The 16,603-nt window shown below is 35.5% G+C and overlaps 1 protein-coding gene and 1 long non-coding RNA gene across 4 annotated transcripts in view; one reads left to right on the top strand and one right to left on the bottom strand.

The window, feature by feature from the left end:
• Window positions 1–1,051: 1,051 nt before the first annotated feature.
• LOC109066419 (semaphorin-3C-like) overlaps window positions 1,052–16,603 on the bottom strand; it is a 52,893-nt gene continuing 37,341 nt past the window's right edge. Inside the window, exons 10-18 of one of the 2 annotated variants that reach the window (XM_042722221.1) lie at window positions 16,277–16,346; window positions 13,962–14,106; window positions 12,656–12,878; window positions 10,464–10,552; window positions 9,154–9,195; window positions 8,819–8,976; window positions 7,921–7,988; window positions 5,936–6,066; window positions 1,052–4,733 (exon numbers count right to left, since the gene is read on the bottom strand). In XM_042722221.1, coding sequence (XP_042578155.1) covers window positions 4,335–4,733; window positions 5,936–6,066; window positions 7,921–7,988; window positions 8,819–8,976; window positions 9,154–9,195; window positions 10,464–10,552; window positions 12,656–12,878; window positions 13,962–14,106; window positions 16,277–16,346 — 1,325 coding nt within the window. In that variant the 3' untranslated portion in view covers window positions 1,052–4,334. Of the gene's footprint in view, window positions 4,734–5,935; window positions 6,067–7,336; window positions 7,642–7,920; window positions 7,989–8,818; window positions 8,977–9,153; window positions 9,196–10,463; window positions 10,553–12,655; window positions 12,879–13,961; window positions 14,107–16,276; window positions 16,347–16,603 lie in introns of those variants that run through there. The other variant, XM_042722222.1, reaches the window with a different exon arrangement.
• The window catches only part of LOC122137039, a 46,366-nt gene continuing 32,509 nt past the window's right edge, over window positions 2,747–16,603 (top strand). Inside the window, exons 1-3 of one of the 2 annotated variants that reach the window (XR_006154540.1) lie at window positions 2,747–2,882; window positions 12,447–12,849; window positions 13,921–14,056. This is a non-coding gene — a long non-coding RNA (uncharacterized LOC122137039). Of the gene's footprint in view, window positions 2,883–12,446; window positions 12,850–13,920; window positions 14,057–16,603 lie in introns of those variants that run through there. The other variant, XR_006154541.1, reaches the window with a different exon arrangement.

The raw sequence follows: 16,603 nt of genomic DNA, 5'->3' as shown, positions 1-16,603 counted from the left end.
GGTTTGACTCAAACAGCAGGTTTTTACTCTACTTTGGAACAAATGTCCATGCTACGAACATAAAAATATGCATAATCGTTTGTTAATGACATTTCAACAGCTCAACAGTCCAAATACTGTATGATGCATTATAAAAAGAGTGCATAGTATTTCAGAACCAAATAGATAATTGGTTAATATAAATTTTTTTTTAGTCGTACAGTATGTGTATATATTTTTACATCTTACCTTTGCCACCATCATAAAAATAATCTTTACAAACAATTTAACACTAATCATTTAGTAACACTCTTAAAGGGATAGTTCACCCAAAAATGAAAATTCTGTCATTACTCACCCTCATGTCGTTCCAAACCTGTAAGACCTTGGTTTTTGTTCGTATTAGAAATTAAGATATTTTTGATGAAGTCCGAGAGCTCTCTGACCCTGCATAGACAGCAATGCAACTGAAATGTTCGCAGGCTCAGAAAAATAGTAAGGACGTTAAAATATTCCATGTGACATCAGTGGTTCAACCGTAATTTTTTGAAGCTACGAGAATAGTTTTTGTGTGCAAAGAAAACAAAAATAATGACTTTAATCAACAATTCTTCTCCAAGTCATGTATTCTGTCATTATGGAGAGTACAAAGACACATGCGCATTGCTTTCCTTTGCATATAAACAAGGCTCAGTGCATGCATGTTATAGTCAGCAGCATCACACGCATGTGTTGTTTACACGCAGAGGTATCAATAATCTCAATAATGGCACAAAACTGATTTAAAGGAGAAGAATTGTTGAATAAAGTCGTTTTTTTTTCTTTGCACACAAAAAGTATTCTTGTAGCTTCATAAAATTACGATTGAACCACTGATGTCCTTACAAACATTTCAGTTAGGCTATAGATCTCTGTGGAGGGTAAGACCGAACATGACGGTGAGTAAATAATGACAGAATTTACATTTTTGGGTGAACTATCCTTTTAAATGTTATCTTTGTCAAATCTCATGTTGTACAGTACCTAATTTTATGTTAAGCATCAAAAAAAGAAAGGGAGAAAAGAAATGTAATGTTTTTTTGTTTGGTTGGTTTGGGATTGGCAACTCACTGTTTTTTTTTTTTTTTGTTTGATTGTTTGTTTTTAAACAACTTTCTATTCTCGCGATAACTGAGAATATCACATGTAGCATGTAGGCGCGAATTCATCAGTCAATTTATCAGACTGATTAACAGACAGCAGCTTTTATAACAGTTTGAAGCTGACCGTAAAACTGACTCAAGCTTCTTTGGAAGACTGGATCTAAAATCTTCAGATGACATATCGTTTCTGCTTCTCTGTAATTTATCCAAACCACACATGAAAATACACATCAAACAGAAGACGTTGTGTTTGCATCGTGTTAACGTGATAGATAACTATAACTGGCCAGTAGGTTGCGTTAACACATATTAACAGAAAACGCGGCTGTGAGTCCTGAAAATCGAGTAAAATTGTCACTGTCGTAACCATATTATGCATTCAAACTCTGCTGCGGCGTGGTTTTCATTATGGTTCATGTGTAATGTTGCTGTCTTCATAACTTGACTCTTTATTAGTTTAATCGGATTAATATTAAAGGACTACAGATATGAATAAATTCTCAAATTCTTCTTTTATAAAGAGTCTGTAACACATGGGATAGATTAAAGTTGTTTAATGCAGTTGTTCAGGCTTATATCATTAATAAATAGGAATACACAAATCAAGACATAATAAAATAAAAATATCATTAACATTCACAGGGAATACAGCATATTCGCTGTAGTAGCCTGTTATATTAAAACATATTGTTACTCCAAATGCCCTTTGAAGAGGGCACAAAATGCCACAGAAAAAAAAGGTGAACATGAAACATCTGCAAAGTGCAGATTCAGTCAAAAACATCTGAAATTTGGCATTAAACAAAATTCAATTCGGGCATTTCAGAGAGAAAACTACAAATCTGAATGAAATTATTCTAATAGCCATAGAGAAATCTATTGCAAAATTTAAGTGACTGGATTTCTCATTTGTTTTTAGAGCTGAACTTTTTCATTATTTACAGATACTCAAAATACAAAAAGAGATAAGTTACACAGACATCGAGTAATCCAAACCTGGAGGCTGTACAATGCTATACATCATCTAAAATGAGTGACAATCACATTACAGCTGTGCACACTGAGCAAAACCACAAAACATTAACATGACATTCATTTCCAACATCAAACATGTGCCTGTATAACAATGATAAAATATGCATGATCACATGCCTTTTTGGGCCTACCCTTATGTGATTTTAACACTGCGGTATTTCTGGGGCTTATGTAAATCTACTTTACAAAATATCTACTTTAAACTGATTTCATACTGGTTCAGTATTCACCTTATTTTTAACATAAGATCGGATACAGCCATTTGTAACTTGAATGTGCATGGCTTCCATTGTTATATGCAATATTTGAATGTATTGTTGTAATTATAAACACAGTAGTTTATAGCACAAATAGTTTTACTGTTTACTGCATTTTTGTTTTAATTTTCCATTTAGGCTTATGAAACAGAAGCTCTGCACATTCACAGAAAACAGCTAACTTCTGTGTTGAAAAATAATTTGGATACCATGTTAGTAAAAGAAGAAAACGTGCACATACAATCAACATTCCAATAGTTCACCCGAGAAAATTTACCCTCATGTCATTCTTTCTTTCAGGAATACAAAAGGAGATATTTTGCAGAATGATCATGCTGCTCTTTTCCATATACTGAAAACATGACCACTTACTGTCAAGCTGCTTAAAGGACAAAAATGTTTCATAAAAGTGGTCCATACGACATGTGCATTATATTCAAGGTCCGACGTTTTTTGGAAGGCCATGAGGGTGAGTAAATGATGACGAACCAGTCATATTTCTAAGGAAAAAATTGCAAGTGTTTTGGATTAATGGTGTTTCCCAAAGCACAACACATGGCAAAAATACAACACTCTTTACAGTATTATGGGCTGAGAGAGCCACCTGTCTGATACAGTTTGAAACGTCTCCAAACCATCTTCTCTCCCTCTCACTTCCCATATGAACATCTGTGGTGCAGCTGGGATGATGTACTTTGCTGTATGTGTCATGTTTTTGTCTCCAAGTAATATTATCATGATCTGTTCAGTGACCATAAACAATTAATTTACTAGAAAACAAACTTTTACAAGCCTGAGATGAGCTCTAAACCAAAAATTATGATCTCAATGTAGGGAGGCCATTGACTGACTTTAGAAGACTACTATTAATATTTAATGTAGCCTTGTAGTTCAGTTATGGGTACTGAAGAGCTGTAGGTAGTAGAATAGATAAATTTGTTCCATTTTATGGAAATTTTCCAAAATGTATTGCCCTAAACATGGCATGTATATTAAACTTGGATCGCTAGAATATACTTCTAATCACAATGTTCTGCAGGGATATTAAAGAAAATGTAGAAGAAATCAATAGTTTAGAAGCTAATTCAACTTTACGTCTATAAGTTAACAGAATACTCTCAAGATCCATATCTAATAAGATTGAATCTGATATGAACTAGAAAACAAAATTTCTGTGGATTTTTTTGTCCATGTCTGTTAGCTTTGAGGCTAAGGCTAATGCAAATGTAGTCCTAAAATTCAACAAACCTTTAGCAGATTTACAGATAGTACATTTGCAATTTACAGTCTTTTCTCTTTCAGTAAACAACCCAAAATATTGATGAGTAAACATTTTTTTGTGTGTGTGTACGTGTCTCTTGAAATGCGCTCTAGAATGATACTGTCCCATTTGGTAATAATCAAATAGCATTAGCAAGCAGAAATAAATGTTCATGGCTGTAATGTAAACTAAAGGCTGTTAAAAAAGGACAAGCCCCTCCATATGCCCCGCCCCAAATGCCTGTTTCAATAGGAAATACATCAACACAGGAAAAAAAAAAACGGTTCCATCAAGCCATTTCATTGGGTCTTGAAGGATTTTGTATTACTTGATGGTTTGTTCTGAAATGCCACATTCATATAAATTGATAACAATACTACCAGATATGACATATGGCATTTTGTATTATGCTGCTTGAAACAAATTGGCTGTGTGTGAGGATGTCTCAGAGTCCTCTGCTCTGGGTGTTTGTGTATATAAGACTGCTGTACAGGAAGCACCTGAGATGCTTTGATCTTGAAGAACCACAACTGAGGTTCATAACAGGGGAATCTTCTCAAGCGTTCTCCTCCTTTATTTTCCACTCGAGTTCTCTCCTGATGCATGTCTTTTTTCCTTTTCGTCATCTCTCCATCCATTTCCTTTGTTCATGTTTCAACTCTATTCCTCTTGTAAGTGGTTTCGGCGGTTCCTGCTCTTCCTGTGGTCCAGCAAGGGTTTGAGTTTGCCCAGATCACCTCTCATGGGGTTCTGTATGTTCTGCAGACTCTGCATCTGTTTGCGTTCTTTGCAGTATTGGTGCATGGCCAACGTCTCGGCCGGGCTGAAGGCTGACACCAGGGCTTTAGGGTGCAGTGAGGCTGCCCAGCCCCAGGGAGAATGTTTATTGCTCAGAGCGCTGACCAGAGCTTCGCTCAGAATCTGGAGACGGATTTTAGCAAGTGTGCGCTTGAAGCCATTCTCTGTGGCCAGGCAGTAATACACACCCTGATCTGAGGAATGCACTGAACGGATGAGCAAGCCGTGATTGGTGGACAACACACGATCGCTCAGCTTCACCTGCATGCAGAGAAAAGAATGACCCATGAATGTGTATCTTTTAAATGCTTATTGAATATAAAAATACATAAAAAAGCTTTCAAGATAGGGTTGTGAACCTTTTGGGCAGGGACATGTTTGTTTTGGTGATCATTGATCAAAAGACTCATTTTGCTACTGTATATGCTCGCGCTGTCTAAAAGACTGTTTCTGATCACTGTCAGAGAGGCGCACGCACATGAAGATGGTGCTCATAAAGATATTTTTTGTTTCTTTTTAGTGTTTGAGATGTTAAATAAAATGAATTTTGTGTTTCAAAATGCATTTTTTTTGCTGTATTGTTGTATATATAGTGTTTAAGTGAAAACAAACAGCTAAGAAAGAAAACATGTATTTAACAGTATATTGGATCAGGGCAGTTCTTAAAGTGACAGCAGTCTAATATTCCTGCTGTCTGTCATTCAGGTTAATTAAACAACAATAATTCTCTAAATAGAGAAAATCTCTCACTGATCTTGACTTAATCACTTTTTTAACTTTAATAAGAAAAAAATATGTATTTAATTTACACAGTGAAGAATATGCAGTGTTTTATACATTTGATTATGTAGCATGTCTTATTTTTTCGTTCTGCTGTAGTTTTTTTGTCCTATTGGTTTTAATTAGTTTCTTATTTTTATTTAATCACTGACTGTTTACTTGTCTTCGGCGAGCTTGTGGTTTTTTTGTTTTAAATATAGGCTAGTGTTAGTTTTTTGTGATGTTGACACTGGTGACAAGAATTCTGAAATTTCTGTGGTATCAGACATTTTGATATCATAAAGACTTATTTAAAGCTAAAATAACTGTATTGTAATATATATCTACATATAATATATAAGAAAAATTATTTTTTATTATTATATAATTGTTATAAATGTAATAATTATACTTGCATAAAATATACATTTATAACGTCTAAGTATATATTAGCTCTTATGTTATCCATTGCATATTGTCTTTGTTTTATTTTAATTTTTTTATTGTAAGCCAGACCTTCAAAGAAGTTTTGAGCATCCCTGTGCATCTATAATTTTCTTATTTTTCCACCATTAGCTGTTTAGGAGGAGTCAGTCTGTTCGATGATTAAAAACACAATGATATTTCATTGAAATGAAATATCGATAGCCTGGAGCAAAGTACTGTGCACTGTGTATGTGTCATAATGGACAGGGTTGTCTGACCTCTTTCCTGCGATCGTTGTCTCTCTGAATCAGCCATTTAACTGAGGCCTGTGGAGATTTGGGCTGACACTCCAGGAAGGTGGTGTTGTTTTTGACTCCATACTGAGTCATCTCCACTGCATTCCTGTAGGCTGAAGCAAGACATGAAGTGTTAGCCAAAGCTCTCGAACACTTAGCGCATGCTAATTGTAATTGTACTGCCGTAATTCAGCTGTCACGCTAACATCTGCGGATGAGGGTCACGATGGGGTACGAGTTCACTGAGTATGCAGTAAAATATACTCTGAAGAGCCACATTAGTGTGTAATTTGATAAGTGACCCTGTACACTTGCCAATGATGTCATGCATTCAACATCTTTTTTGACATTATGCTTCTTTTGTTTAGTGCATACTGCTGGGATAACACTTCCACTCGTTGTTAAGATTGCTATTTAATAATTCTGATGCATCTGAAGTGTTGAACTGAGTCATCTGGATCGCTGACAGTATCTATGCCAATTGTATTCAAATTAACAGGTGTTCTGGTCCCATGACAGATTCTTTCACAAGGAGAGAGAGAATCAGACAAACATGAGAGAAAGAAGGAAACGGGTGGTGGGAGAAGAGAAAGGTGTGAGGCTGCATGTCAAGTAGCTTTTAAGTTAAGCATCAAAAGTGTGTATTTCATTAGGAAAATTGTATGTGTATGAAAATAGTATGCTAAAATTGTGTCAACATCATAAAATGACTTTGATGCATGAGCATTTTAGCAGAAGCATTGACTGCATTCACATTAGAATTAGCATAATTAAAAGATGACAACTTGGTGATTCTACTCTGAGCTGTTCGAAACGATTCGTTTCTATGACAACGTTCATAACGCCAAAATGGATCCATTTGGGGCTATGCTGTTGATGAGTAAAATACTTAGTCACTAGATTGATTCAGCTCTATATGGTCTTGCAAATGATTATTTGTGTCCCAACCAGAAGTGACTTAGTTCCTAGCAACACACAATTCATCCTTGCAATTAGAAAGCAAAAATGTCATTTCCTTAGGAACCCATGTGATCAGGAATTCCACGTAAGAATGAACTGGTTTAAGTTGATCTCGCAGATTCACTGTGCTAACTAATCAACAGTTGGTTTGGTTTGAAAGTGATATTGTGTGAACACTGACTTCTACAACACTACACTGTTGATAGTCGACTGTTTTTGCTGACAAAATTTTGCTGATGTGACTGTTGACTCTGCTGCTGACGCTTTTTACACAATGTAGAGTTTCCATTAAAGTTCACCCAAAAATAAAAATTCTGTCATTAATTACTCACCCTCATGTCGTTCTAAACCCGTAAGACCTTCGTTCATCTTCTGAACACAAATTAAGATATTTTTGATGAAATCCGAGAGCTTTCTGACCCTCCAGACAGCAACGCAACTGACATGTTCAAGGCCCAGAAAGGTAGTAAAGACATCAGTAAAATAGTCCATCGGTGGTTCAACCTTAATTTTATGGAGCTACGAGAATTATTTTTGTGCGCAGAGAAAATAAAAATAACTTTATTCAACAATTTCTTCTCTTTCGGGTTTGGAACAACATGCGGGTGAGTAATTAATGACAGAATTTTCATTTTTAGGTGAACTGTCCCTTTAAAGTTTCACAAGTTTTCAACTTGAAATTATGCGTTTAACCAAATGAAGCTGCAGTTATAAGAAAAAAGCAGCAGCTGTCAGAAATAAATGCAGTTTTGCAATACAGAGAGAAAAAAAAATTAAGAAATGGTTGCATTTACGAGAAAAAGTTGCAATTACAAGAAACAAAGGCACAATTAAGAGATATAAAGTCTCATTGTGATATATAAAGTCGCAATTACTTTGTCTCAAATAAATGGAAACAGGTTTTTCCAACTGCCTGTCACAAAACTGCTTACTGAAAACTTAAATTCTTGTCTCGGCACATAACTTTAGGACTTTATTTGCCTAGTTGACATGCAGGTAGGCATTACCTTTCAGATTGAACCCTCTGCACTGAGTTAGTGGATTCCCATGCATAATATCCTGCCTTCTGCTTCTCCTGGAAAAACATTTACATAGGATTAATCCAACAGATTTTCATATATGCATTCTTTCCTTTCACTCTTGCCTTCTCTCACTGCCTGAATGTTTGCACAATATTCTTTTTATAAAACACATTTCTTGTCATGAAAGTCAAATTTTAGCTTAATTTCTCATAATTAACACGATTCAGCTGTCACAAGTGCAGTGAAATGGAAATGTCTGTTTTTCCACTTCAATACACCGGAATGGATGTTTTGATGGCTGTGCCTTCCATTAATATTTTCCATACTCAGTACATCTGGCATCAAGAAAAACTGTTTGGCTAAGGTATCTGATTAACATGTCCCGTTCTGAAACAAGCCACAGTGTAAATACTTATGAATATGTAATATGTGGGCTGTTCTGTTTGAGAGACGAGCTGTATGTGTGCAGTCTGAGTTCCAGAGACTGTTGCCACACAGTTGCCAAAGTGTTCTGAGTGATTTTTACTGCATTGCTATGCAGTTGCTAGGGTGTTTTATGGTAGTTGCTTACTGGCCCAAGTCAGAAATGCCCACCCTCAAGTCTCTGATATTCTAGTCCCTCTATATGTCTTTTTAAATCTGTTTCATCGTCTGCCAGAAAAATCTTAGGCCAGAACTCTTTAAAATGTAATAGTGACTAAATGAATTTTAATATGTAGGGTTAGGGGTTTGTACAAATTCCACGAATAATCTTTCAACCCAGACTGTGTGTCTCTGCTTTATGACTAAATGAAACCAAAGCGGTGTCTCATCATTTATATCTGCCCCGCTGCTGCAGTTTATGCCACCCTGAGTGTTAGTGTGTGTGTGTGTGTGTGTGTACCTCTTGCCAGTAGGGTAGAATCGAGAACAGCTGAGCCCATCCCAAGCGCAGTACGGGTCCCGCGCTAAACAGCAATCTGCACAGGCAGAGCCGTATGCCATGCAGCGGTGCAAAGACACCTGGGAAACTCCGTGCTCAGAGCTAACATACAGCTGTTGCTGTAACACATACAAGACAGATATCTCAAAAGCTGTTCCTTTAACCCACAGGACTGGTGACAAGATAATTACCCAGAATTAAAGCAACAACATTTCCCCTGCCACCCCCACTTACTATATGTAGCACTTAATCACACAAATGGAGTTATAGATGAAAGAGCTACTAAATGTTGTTACCTTTTTAGATGAGATTTTTAGGTTGGTGATAGGAGATTGCTTCTGAAAATAAAAAAAGAAATAGGGTGAATGAAGGTAAATGTTTTTTTTAATTCATGCATACACTGCCTATTCCTATGAACATTTATATATTGAATTTCAACATTTATATATTATTTCTTTATGGTCCACTCCTATTTGACAAGGTGGTGTAATGAGTTTTATATAATTTTATCCAAACATTTTCAACAATGTAGAGTCAGTGTGGTGCAACCAACATGGATTTTTTTCCCCATGTGTCTGTTGGTAGTGGGTTTAATTTCATTTTCATGATTTCTATCATTTCATCTTTTTCTTTTTTTCAAAATATTCAAAATTCTATTTCATAATTCCTTTTTCTGTGGCAGTGCATCAAGCTTCTCAGTCACAGTAACACTGTATGACTGATGTTATGGCTTTAGTCCAAATATTCATAAGCTTGTTAATTAGATTGTGAAATATATGGTATTCATATTCTCAAATTAGTGTGAGAAATATAAGTAAATATAATTTGTGCTTTAAACACCTTATAATGATCATGTTAGTTGAACATCTATAGATGCCATAATGTTTGTTTGTATTGCAACTTCAAAAATGGCAATGTCAAATGGTATAACCCCAAGGAAATTTCATGGTATCCATGACTCAAAAATTTATAGTGTTTGTTTTGTTTAGTCTTAGTTGCTTTGCAATGATTTGTATAGTAAAAAGGGCTATACAAATAAACTTGAATTGAATTGAATTGAATTGTTTGTAACAGCAAAAACAAAAGTGTTAACTTTTGGAGGGAAAATGTGATTACTTTCACTTGATGGTTACACCATTTGACAATTTTACAAATATAACATTTCTGAAAGCTGTGCTTACGTTTTAAAATACATTTTTAAAAAGATTTAGCTTTTCATTAAAATGGACATCCTTAGTCTATTTGCCATTTGAATCAATCAAACGAAATCACCTATTTAGGGTGGTTTTGAGTTTTTATGTGCAAATTTGTGAGTGTGTGTTCAGATGCCAAATTGAACATCCCACTGAGCTGTCTGTGTGTGGCATTTCATGATCCATGAATTGATTCATTACGCCTTAACCTATTTTGACAATTTCGAGCCACTCAAAGCAGATCATAAGAAATCTCACAGAGTAACCTTTTCCTCACCTCACGCCCAGTCTTTGTTCCCATTAAAAATCTGCCTTCCCTTAGAACAACACTGAGTTTTAATAAACGCTTTGTGGCACTGCCAGCTCCGCTCCTCTAGATATTTTGATGTGTGATGTGTGGCGAGAACTCAGACCTTAAACACTTCCAGCTCCTCCAGGATTAGATCCTCATCCAGAGAGCCGTTTGACGGCAGAACCACGACCTTCTGTACCGTGCCTTTATCTGTGAGCAGAATATCAGAACATCAGGAGAGTATTGGACAGTCTGGAAAGCAAAAACAACCTTGATAATGTGGTCTGGGTTTGAACTGCTTATGAACTTTCTATTGTTCTCAGATTTTCTCTTTGAAATCTTTTAGCTTGTGTGTGTGTGTGTGTGTGTGTATCTGGGTTGGTTTATGATGTTGTTGAGCATCTGTTCTGAGAAACAGATCTGCAAACTAGACTTCAGAGGAAAATGTGTGGTTGCCAAGGTGTTCTGGGTGGTTGCTAGGTGATTTATACGTCAAAAGAGCCCACCCTCTAGTCCCTAGATATGGCCCATGGCCCTACTTCAGTGTAAGTCTAAGCATTTTGGGGATTTTGCCATCTGCCTGGTGGAAATTATTTATTGGATATCTTAAACCGTAGAAACGTTTTGAGTGATGAGTTTGATGCCATTAGCAGCTTATGAACATTAAATGTCAAGCTCATCCACTCTGTGAGGTCATGATAGGTGTGTATATTTAGCTCCAGATCCTAAGAGACAAGGAATTCAGCTCAAACTGGAAATTCCCATTTTAAATAGCAAACATTTCTAGACGAAGCCCTGCCAAGGAGCAGGCAGGCCACTCCGCACAATGCTCCTGGCTTTCCATCAGGAATTTTGATAGGCAAATACAAACAGCTGTGATTTTGAATTCTCTCCAAATGTCCCTATCCCCGTTCCCTAGTAACCGCTGAGCCTGTCTGCTGTCGTGTCTCTGAGTCTGTTCTCAGAGAAACACACGCTTTCTTTCTTTCTTACATTGCCATCGCTAAAGTTAATATCGTGTCTTGTGCTGTGACACAGCAGGAATCATGATATCTTCCATTTAACCGATACAGAAGAGAGATAGATGTTTATGTTAAAAATGATTAGATGATGATATTTGTGCAGCTTGTGTAGACTCTCTGCCCTCTAGTGGTGGTCAGGAGCAGACAGATTTATGTCTGTATGATCTCTGGATGTGTTATATAGCTGTAAGGAATGGAATGGTAGAGAATAACTATATTTAAAAATTAAATTAAATTTTATAGTATTGAATATACAGTAGTGAAAAGCATTTCCCACAATATTTCTGCTTGTGACAGCTAAAGAACATTTTTTAAGAAATGTGATTTCTTGTATGTATTTTTAAGCATTATAATTAAGTTACTATTAAAATAAATTACTAAAAGTAAGAATTGCGAGTTTATATCTTGCAATTCTGACTTGATGTCTCACATTCGCAAGTTTTTATAACGCAATTATGACTTAATTTCTCACAATTGCACGTTTATATATTGCAATTCTGAGGAAAAAAGTCAGAATTGCAAGTTTGTATAATGCAATTGTGAGGGGGAAAAAGCCAGAACTGTGAGAAGTTATTATAAAGCAATTACCTTTTTTTTTGTTTTTATTCAGTGGCAGAAATGGGCTTCCATAGAATTGTAGTAAAATATTCAAATTCAAATATTATTGTTATTAAGTCATCCTGTGGCCCCCTTGGAAGTTTGAAGTTTGTTGGACCCTCGCCCCCTGGTTGAGAATCACTGCTTTAAAATATAGTATAGTATAGAATTTTTTAGTATAGGGAAAATGCGACATGTTGCAGGCCAGATTCAAGCCTGCATCACCCACCAAAGCTCAATGTTTGGAAAAACAGATGAATATAAGATTACATTTATATGGTATTTTATATAAAATTATAAGGAACATGGCTCTGGTATGTTTTGTATAATGTAGTCACGTGTGTGCTTACTGCAATAATTTATTAAGATAAAGTATAATTTTTAAGTATTTTAAATTAAGTATAATTTAACTGACAAATCACTTTCAGTAAAACGTTATCAGTCAGGAAAACAAATTTCAACTTTTCTGTCTTTCTCATTTTTAGGTGGAAAAAGCTGTTTAGTCTGTTGAAAAGGTCAACAAGGAGTCAAGCAAAGTTAAGTGTTCCAGTTCCTTCCACAAACAGATTACATGAGGTAGTTGGGGAAATATATTGTGGAACATTTGAACTGTTTTTCATCTGGTGGTTATAACTCAGAGTAGGTTCATTAGTCATTTATTTTTCTTGAGATTTGTCATAGTGTGGGGTTTTACCTGTGCCCAGGAATAGAACCTGGTAGTGTCCGTCCACAGCAGTGACCTGGTCCACAGCTATAGAGGTGTATTTATAATCGGCGTGTGTCCGCACCACCAGAGGTTTCCTGCCGACCGGGTAGATGGGGTTAAACATGACGGGGTGATTCCTCACGAACGTCACCACATCATCTGGAAACTCTTTAGTGCTCTGGGTATGAGGGGTGAACGCGCCACCAGGACACTGATAGGAAGAGGATAAAACTATTTAAAGCTTAGACAATCATGCTGTAGATTATGAAAGCTTTATCACTTCAGTTGGGTCTTTTTGTCACTCAGACTAAAACTGATATTAGTGAATCTTTGTCTCATGCGAGTGTATGTCATATTAAAAGTTCCCCCCAAAATGTAAAAGTCCAAGCATTATTCATTTAAGTGGGGAATAAACCCTTTGTGGCTCTTTAACATTACGCTGTGGACACATAATAATAATTTAGTATTACATTAATAAAATTACATCATTATATATATTTTCATGTAAAATAATCTCATCATTTATCTGATAAATAAATGACCATAAAATGTCTTTCGAACCTACAAATTTCATGTACATACTAAACTGAAAAAAAAAAAATTGCTATATTAAAATAGTTTTGTTAAATATTATTTTATAGTAAATTGTTATTGTAAAATTATCATATCTAAAAATATATCTATAAAAATTAATGACAATAAAATACAAGTTATTCTGATAATCACGAACAGAAATCATGTAATTAAAAAAGTTTATAAATGCAAAAATTGTATTAAACGAAGAAATAGAAATATACAATATATTTCTGAAATATTTGTCAAATAATAAATACATATTTATAAACCGTAGTATAGTAATATTCTATATTATATTATTATTATTATTATAGTGAAATATTGTTTAAAATCATCACATATGCATAAAAAATTAATTATTTTAAATTATAAGCTTTTGTAACAGATGATTGACCAGAAATCAAGTGTGCAAATTTTTAATCTATAACTCAACTGGAAAAACAATAATATTTTATATTATTAAAATAGTACAATTCTATATAATGTTGGTAAAATATTATTAAAAGGTATCACAAAAATGGCCTCACGGAGGATAGACCAGAAATCAAATCTCTTAAAAATAAGATTATGATGATGATGATTATTTTGGCAAACATTCCTCCCCTACAATTATTTGCCTTTTCAACTAAACTGTGTAAATTACAAATATTTACTCTGTTTAATGGTGTTATAAACAGAGTGACTGTATCAAGGCAGGACCTGAATGTGTGTGACTCACAGTTCCCGGTCGTGGGTATGGGATGCGGCCCTGGAAAGCCACCCACTGGAAGTTGGGTCCTTCCCTGTGCGCGAACGGTCCGTTGAAGACCGTCAGGATGTCGGCCATGTTGTACACACAGACAGCAGAACCTCTGAACACAGAACTGGATGGAATAAAACAAAACACACAGAGCTATTAAACATGAAGCAAGACAGACAGTAAAAGACAGTCTTGCACTTCCTTCCTAAGCATTTGGATGGAAGGGATGATTTAACATGGTTACACTGGAGACTCAATCTACAGAGAGAGAAAAATGCCACATAAAGGAAAGGGGACACCGCTTTGGTTACACTCTGGGATAAAGTGTGGTTTGGCTGGACATCCTAGATTTTGATCAGACAGCAAGACAAAGAATTTCTTTGTTTGATCACAAAACAAAGGGAAAGAGACAAAATATGATGATTAATAACAGAGCGTGGCACCGACAAAGAAGCTGTCGCTGTTTGGATTGGCCTCATTAGGAAAACCACACAGATTTAACGTGGTTGGAGAATGAACCACAGCTCGGAAACCTTGACCGAAATCTCACCTCATTAAACCACAACTCACGTACACACACGCCCCGACATACACTCATTCAAACCCACCATAACAAACATAATGAAATGACCCAGAGCAAATGAGACCTCGTTTCTGAACTCTTTCGCCTAAACAATGAGATTATAAATGAAGACCACTGGCTTCTCGGATCCTTCTCTTGAAGAAGAAAAAACAACAACTCTTGTGTTGACATTTCAGCGTCTAAAACTGTGCTTAAATCAGATGAACATTTCTTATCCAGTGCTTCAAAAGTAAAATGATTGGAGTTACGCTTGTTGGTAGTGTCAAAAGGTGCTGTTACTTTGGACCTTTCTGTAGTTTTTTCCCCCTTAACTATATAGAAATAAAGTCTCCCGTATTTTTTGTGCTAAATATTTCAACCCCAAAGTATAGAATGTATTTTTAAGAAATAAATTTATATATTTTAGAATTAATACACGTTTACAATATAGGATATTTACAAACAAATAATATAGTATATAGAAAGAATATATGAAATAATGATATGTATTATATAAGAGTATAATATATGTTTAAACGCATAATAGGTTAAATTAATTATTAAAATTTTATTAAATGTAATAGATTAGAATGTAGTATATAGATGATGCAAATATAGATTACATACAAATATACACAAATAATAGACCATAGAAAGAATAGAGGGAAATGTAGTAATATATTATAAATATATGTACATATGAATGTATTTGAGTACTGATATCTTTTGAAAAAAAAATATACACAGTATATATTTTATCAGGCTCCTATGTTTAGGTTCAGTAATTTTACTTTAATAGCAATGAATAGGTTATTAGTCAGTTTTTTAAAGTACCCCATTATGTTTTTTTGAAAATTACCTTTCATGCAGTGGGTAAAAATGCAGGTTGAATAAAAACATCCTGCAAAGTTTTAAATCTAAAAGTGCACCATTGTCTCTCAAAAGAAAGTGTTGACTCTGAATCATTGAAACGAGTCGTTTATTTAAACGAATCCCAAGCCGTTAAATGTTGAGTCAACATGAAACATTAGCGTATTGCCCGCCCACTTTTTGGTCTTTTCCCATTGGTCTGAATGAAAATGCAAATTCATTCTTTGCCACTAGATGCTGCTTTAGGAGCGGTAAAATATTGATTTCCCCGGTAACGCTGTACACAAAGCAGCACTGCGCTCACAAACACTGCTTTATCAGGCATCACAGGCAAGACGTGGACCAATCAATACAGTAAAGGAGGGGTTTGGAAAAATTAATCGTTGCGAGAATCGTTTGGGAGTCGTTGAGCAAGTAAAGTAAAAATAAATGCATATTATAAGACAATGAAAGTGTTGTTTGTTTTTTTTACTTGCATGCATGTCAGCCTTTTGTTGGGGACTCACAAAACCAAAATATGAACCTTTCATTACCCATAATAGGGGCACTTAAAAAAAATGACACTGAGTATTACACACTTTCTTGCTGCGTGACAGACCAATTTAAATCATTCAGACCACACAGATGTTCGCTTCATCACAGTGAAAAACTGCTGGATGAACTAAGATTAGATATTTGTTTGTAAAGGAGTGACCGTTCCCTTCCTTTACCGCCTTCAGGTGTGATTGCATTTTCCCAGAAACCCAGTCATCCCCTCAGCTCCAACCCTGTCTGACCTATATTTGGCAAATACACACACAAAAACATGCGCACGCATATATACACACATTAGCAGCAAGCTCAATATTGCTATTGGCTTTACCTTGTAGAGGTGAAAACTCCAAAGATGAGGAGGCCCTTTGGGTGGTCCGTCTCCAATAAAAACACATTCTCTGGAAGGAAAGAGACAAACACTCACTCTACAGCTGAACATCTGTCCCACAACATTGTTACACGGTTCTAGTTTGACCTAACAAGAATAAAACGGGTGTACGCGTGTAAATTCATAAACAAGCTTTAACCCTCCAGTGTAAACAGTTTGTGCTGAGTGTTTTATGATCGTAAAAGGATTTTAATGAGGTGAAAACCTTTACAAATCACCTAGGCCTGTTGTTGGATACTGACAAACACCGAAATGGCTAGTTCATGG

The sequence above is a fragment of the Cyprinus carpio genome, chromosome B4 (assembly GCF_018340385.1).
Source record: "Cyprinus carpio isolate SPL01 chromosome B4, ASM1834038v1, whole genome shotgun sequence".
Taxonomy (NCBI): domain Eukaryota; kingdom Metazoa; phylum Chordata; class Actinopteri; order Cypriniformes; family Cyprinidae; genus Cyprinus; species Cyprinus carpio.
This window is presented reverse-complemented; position numbering and strand designations above follow the sequence as displayed.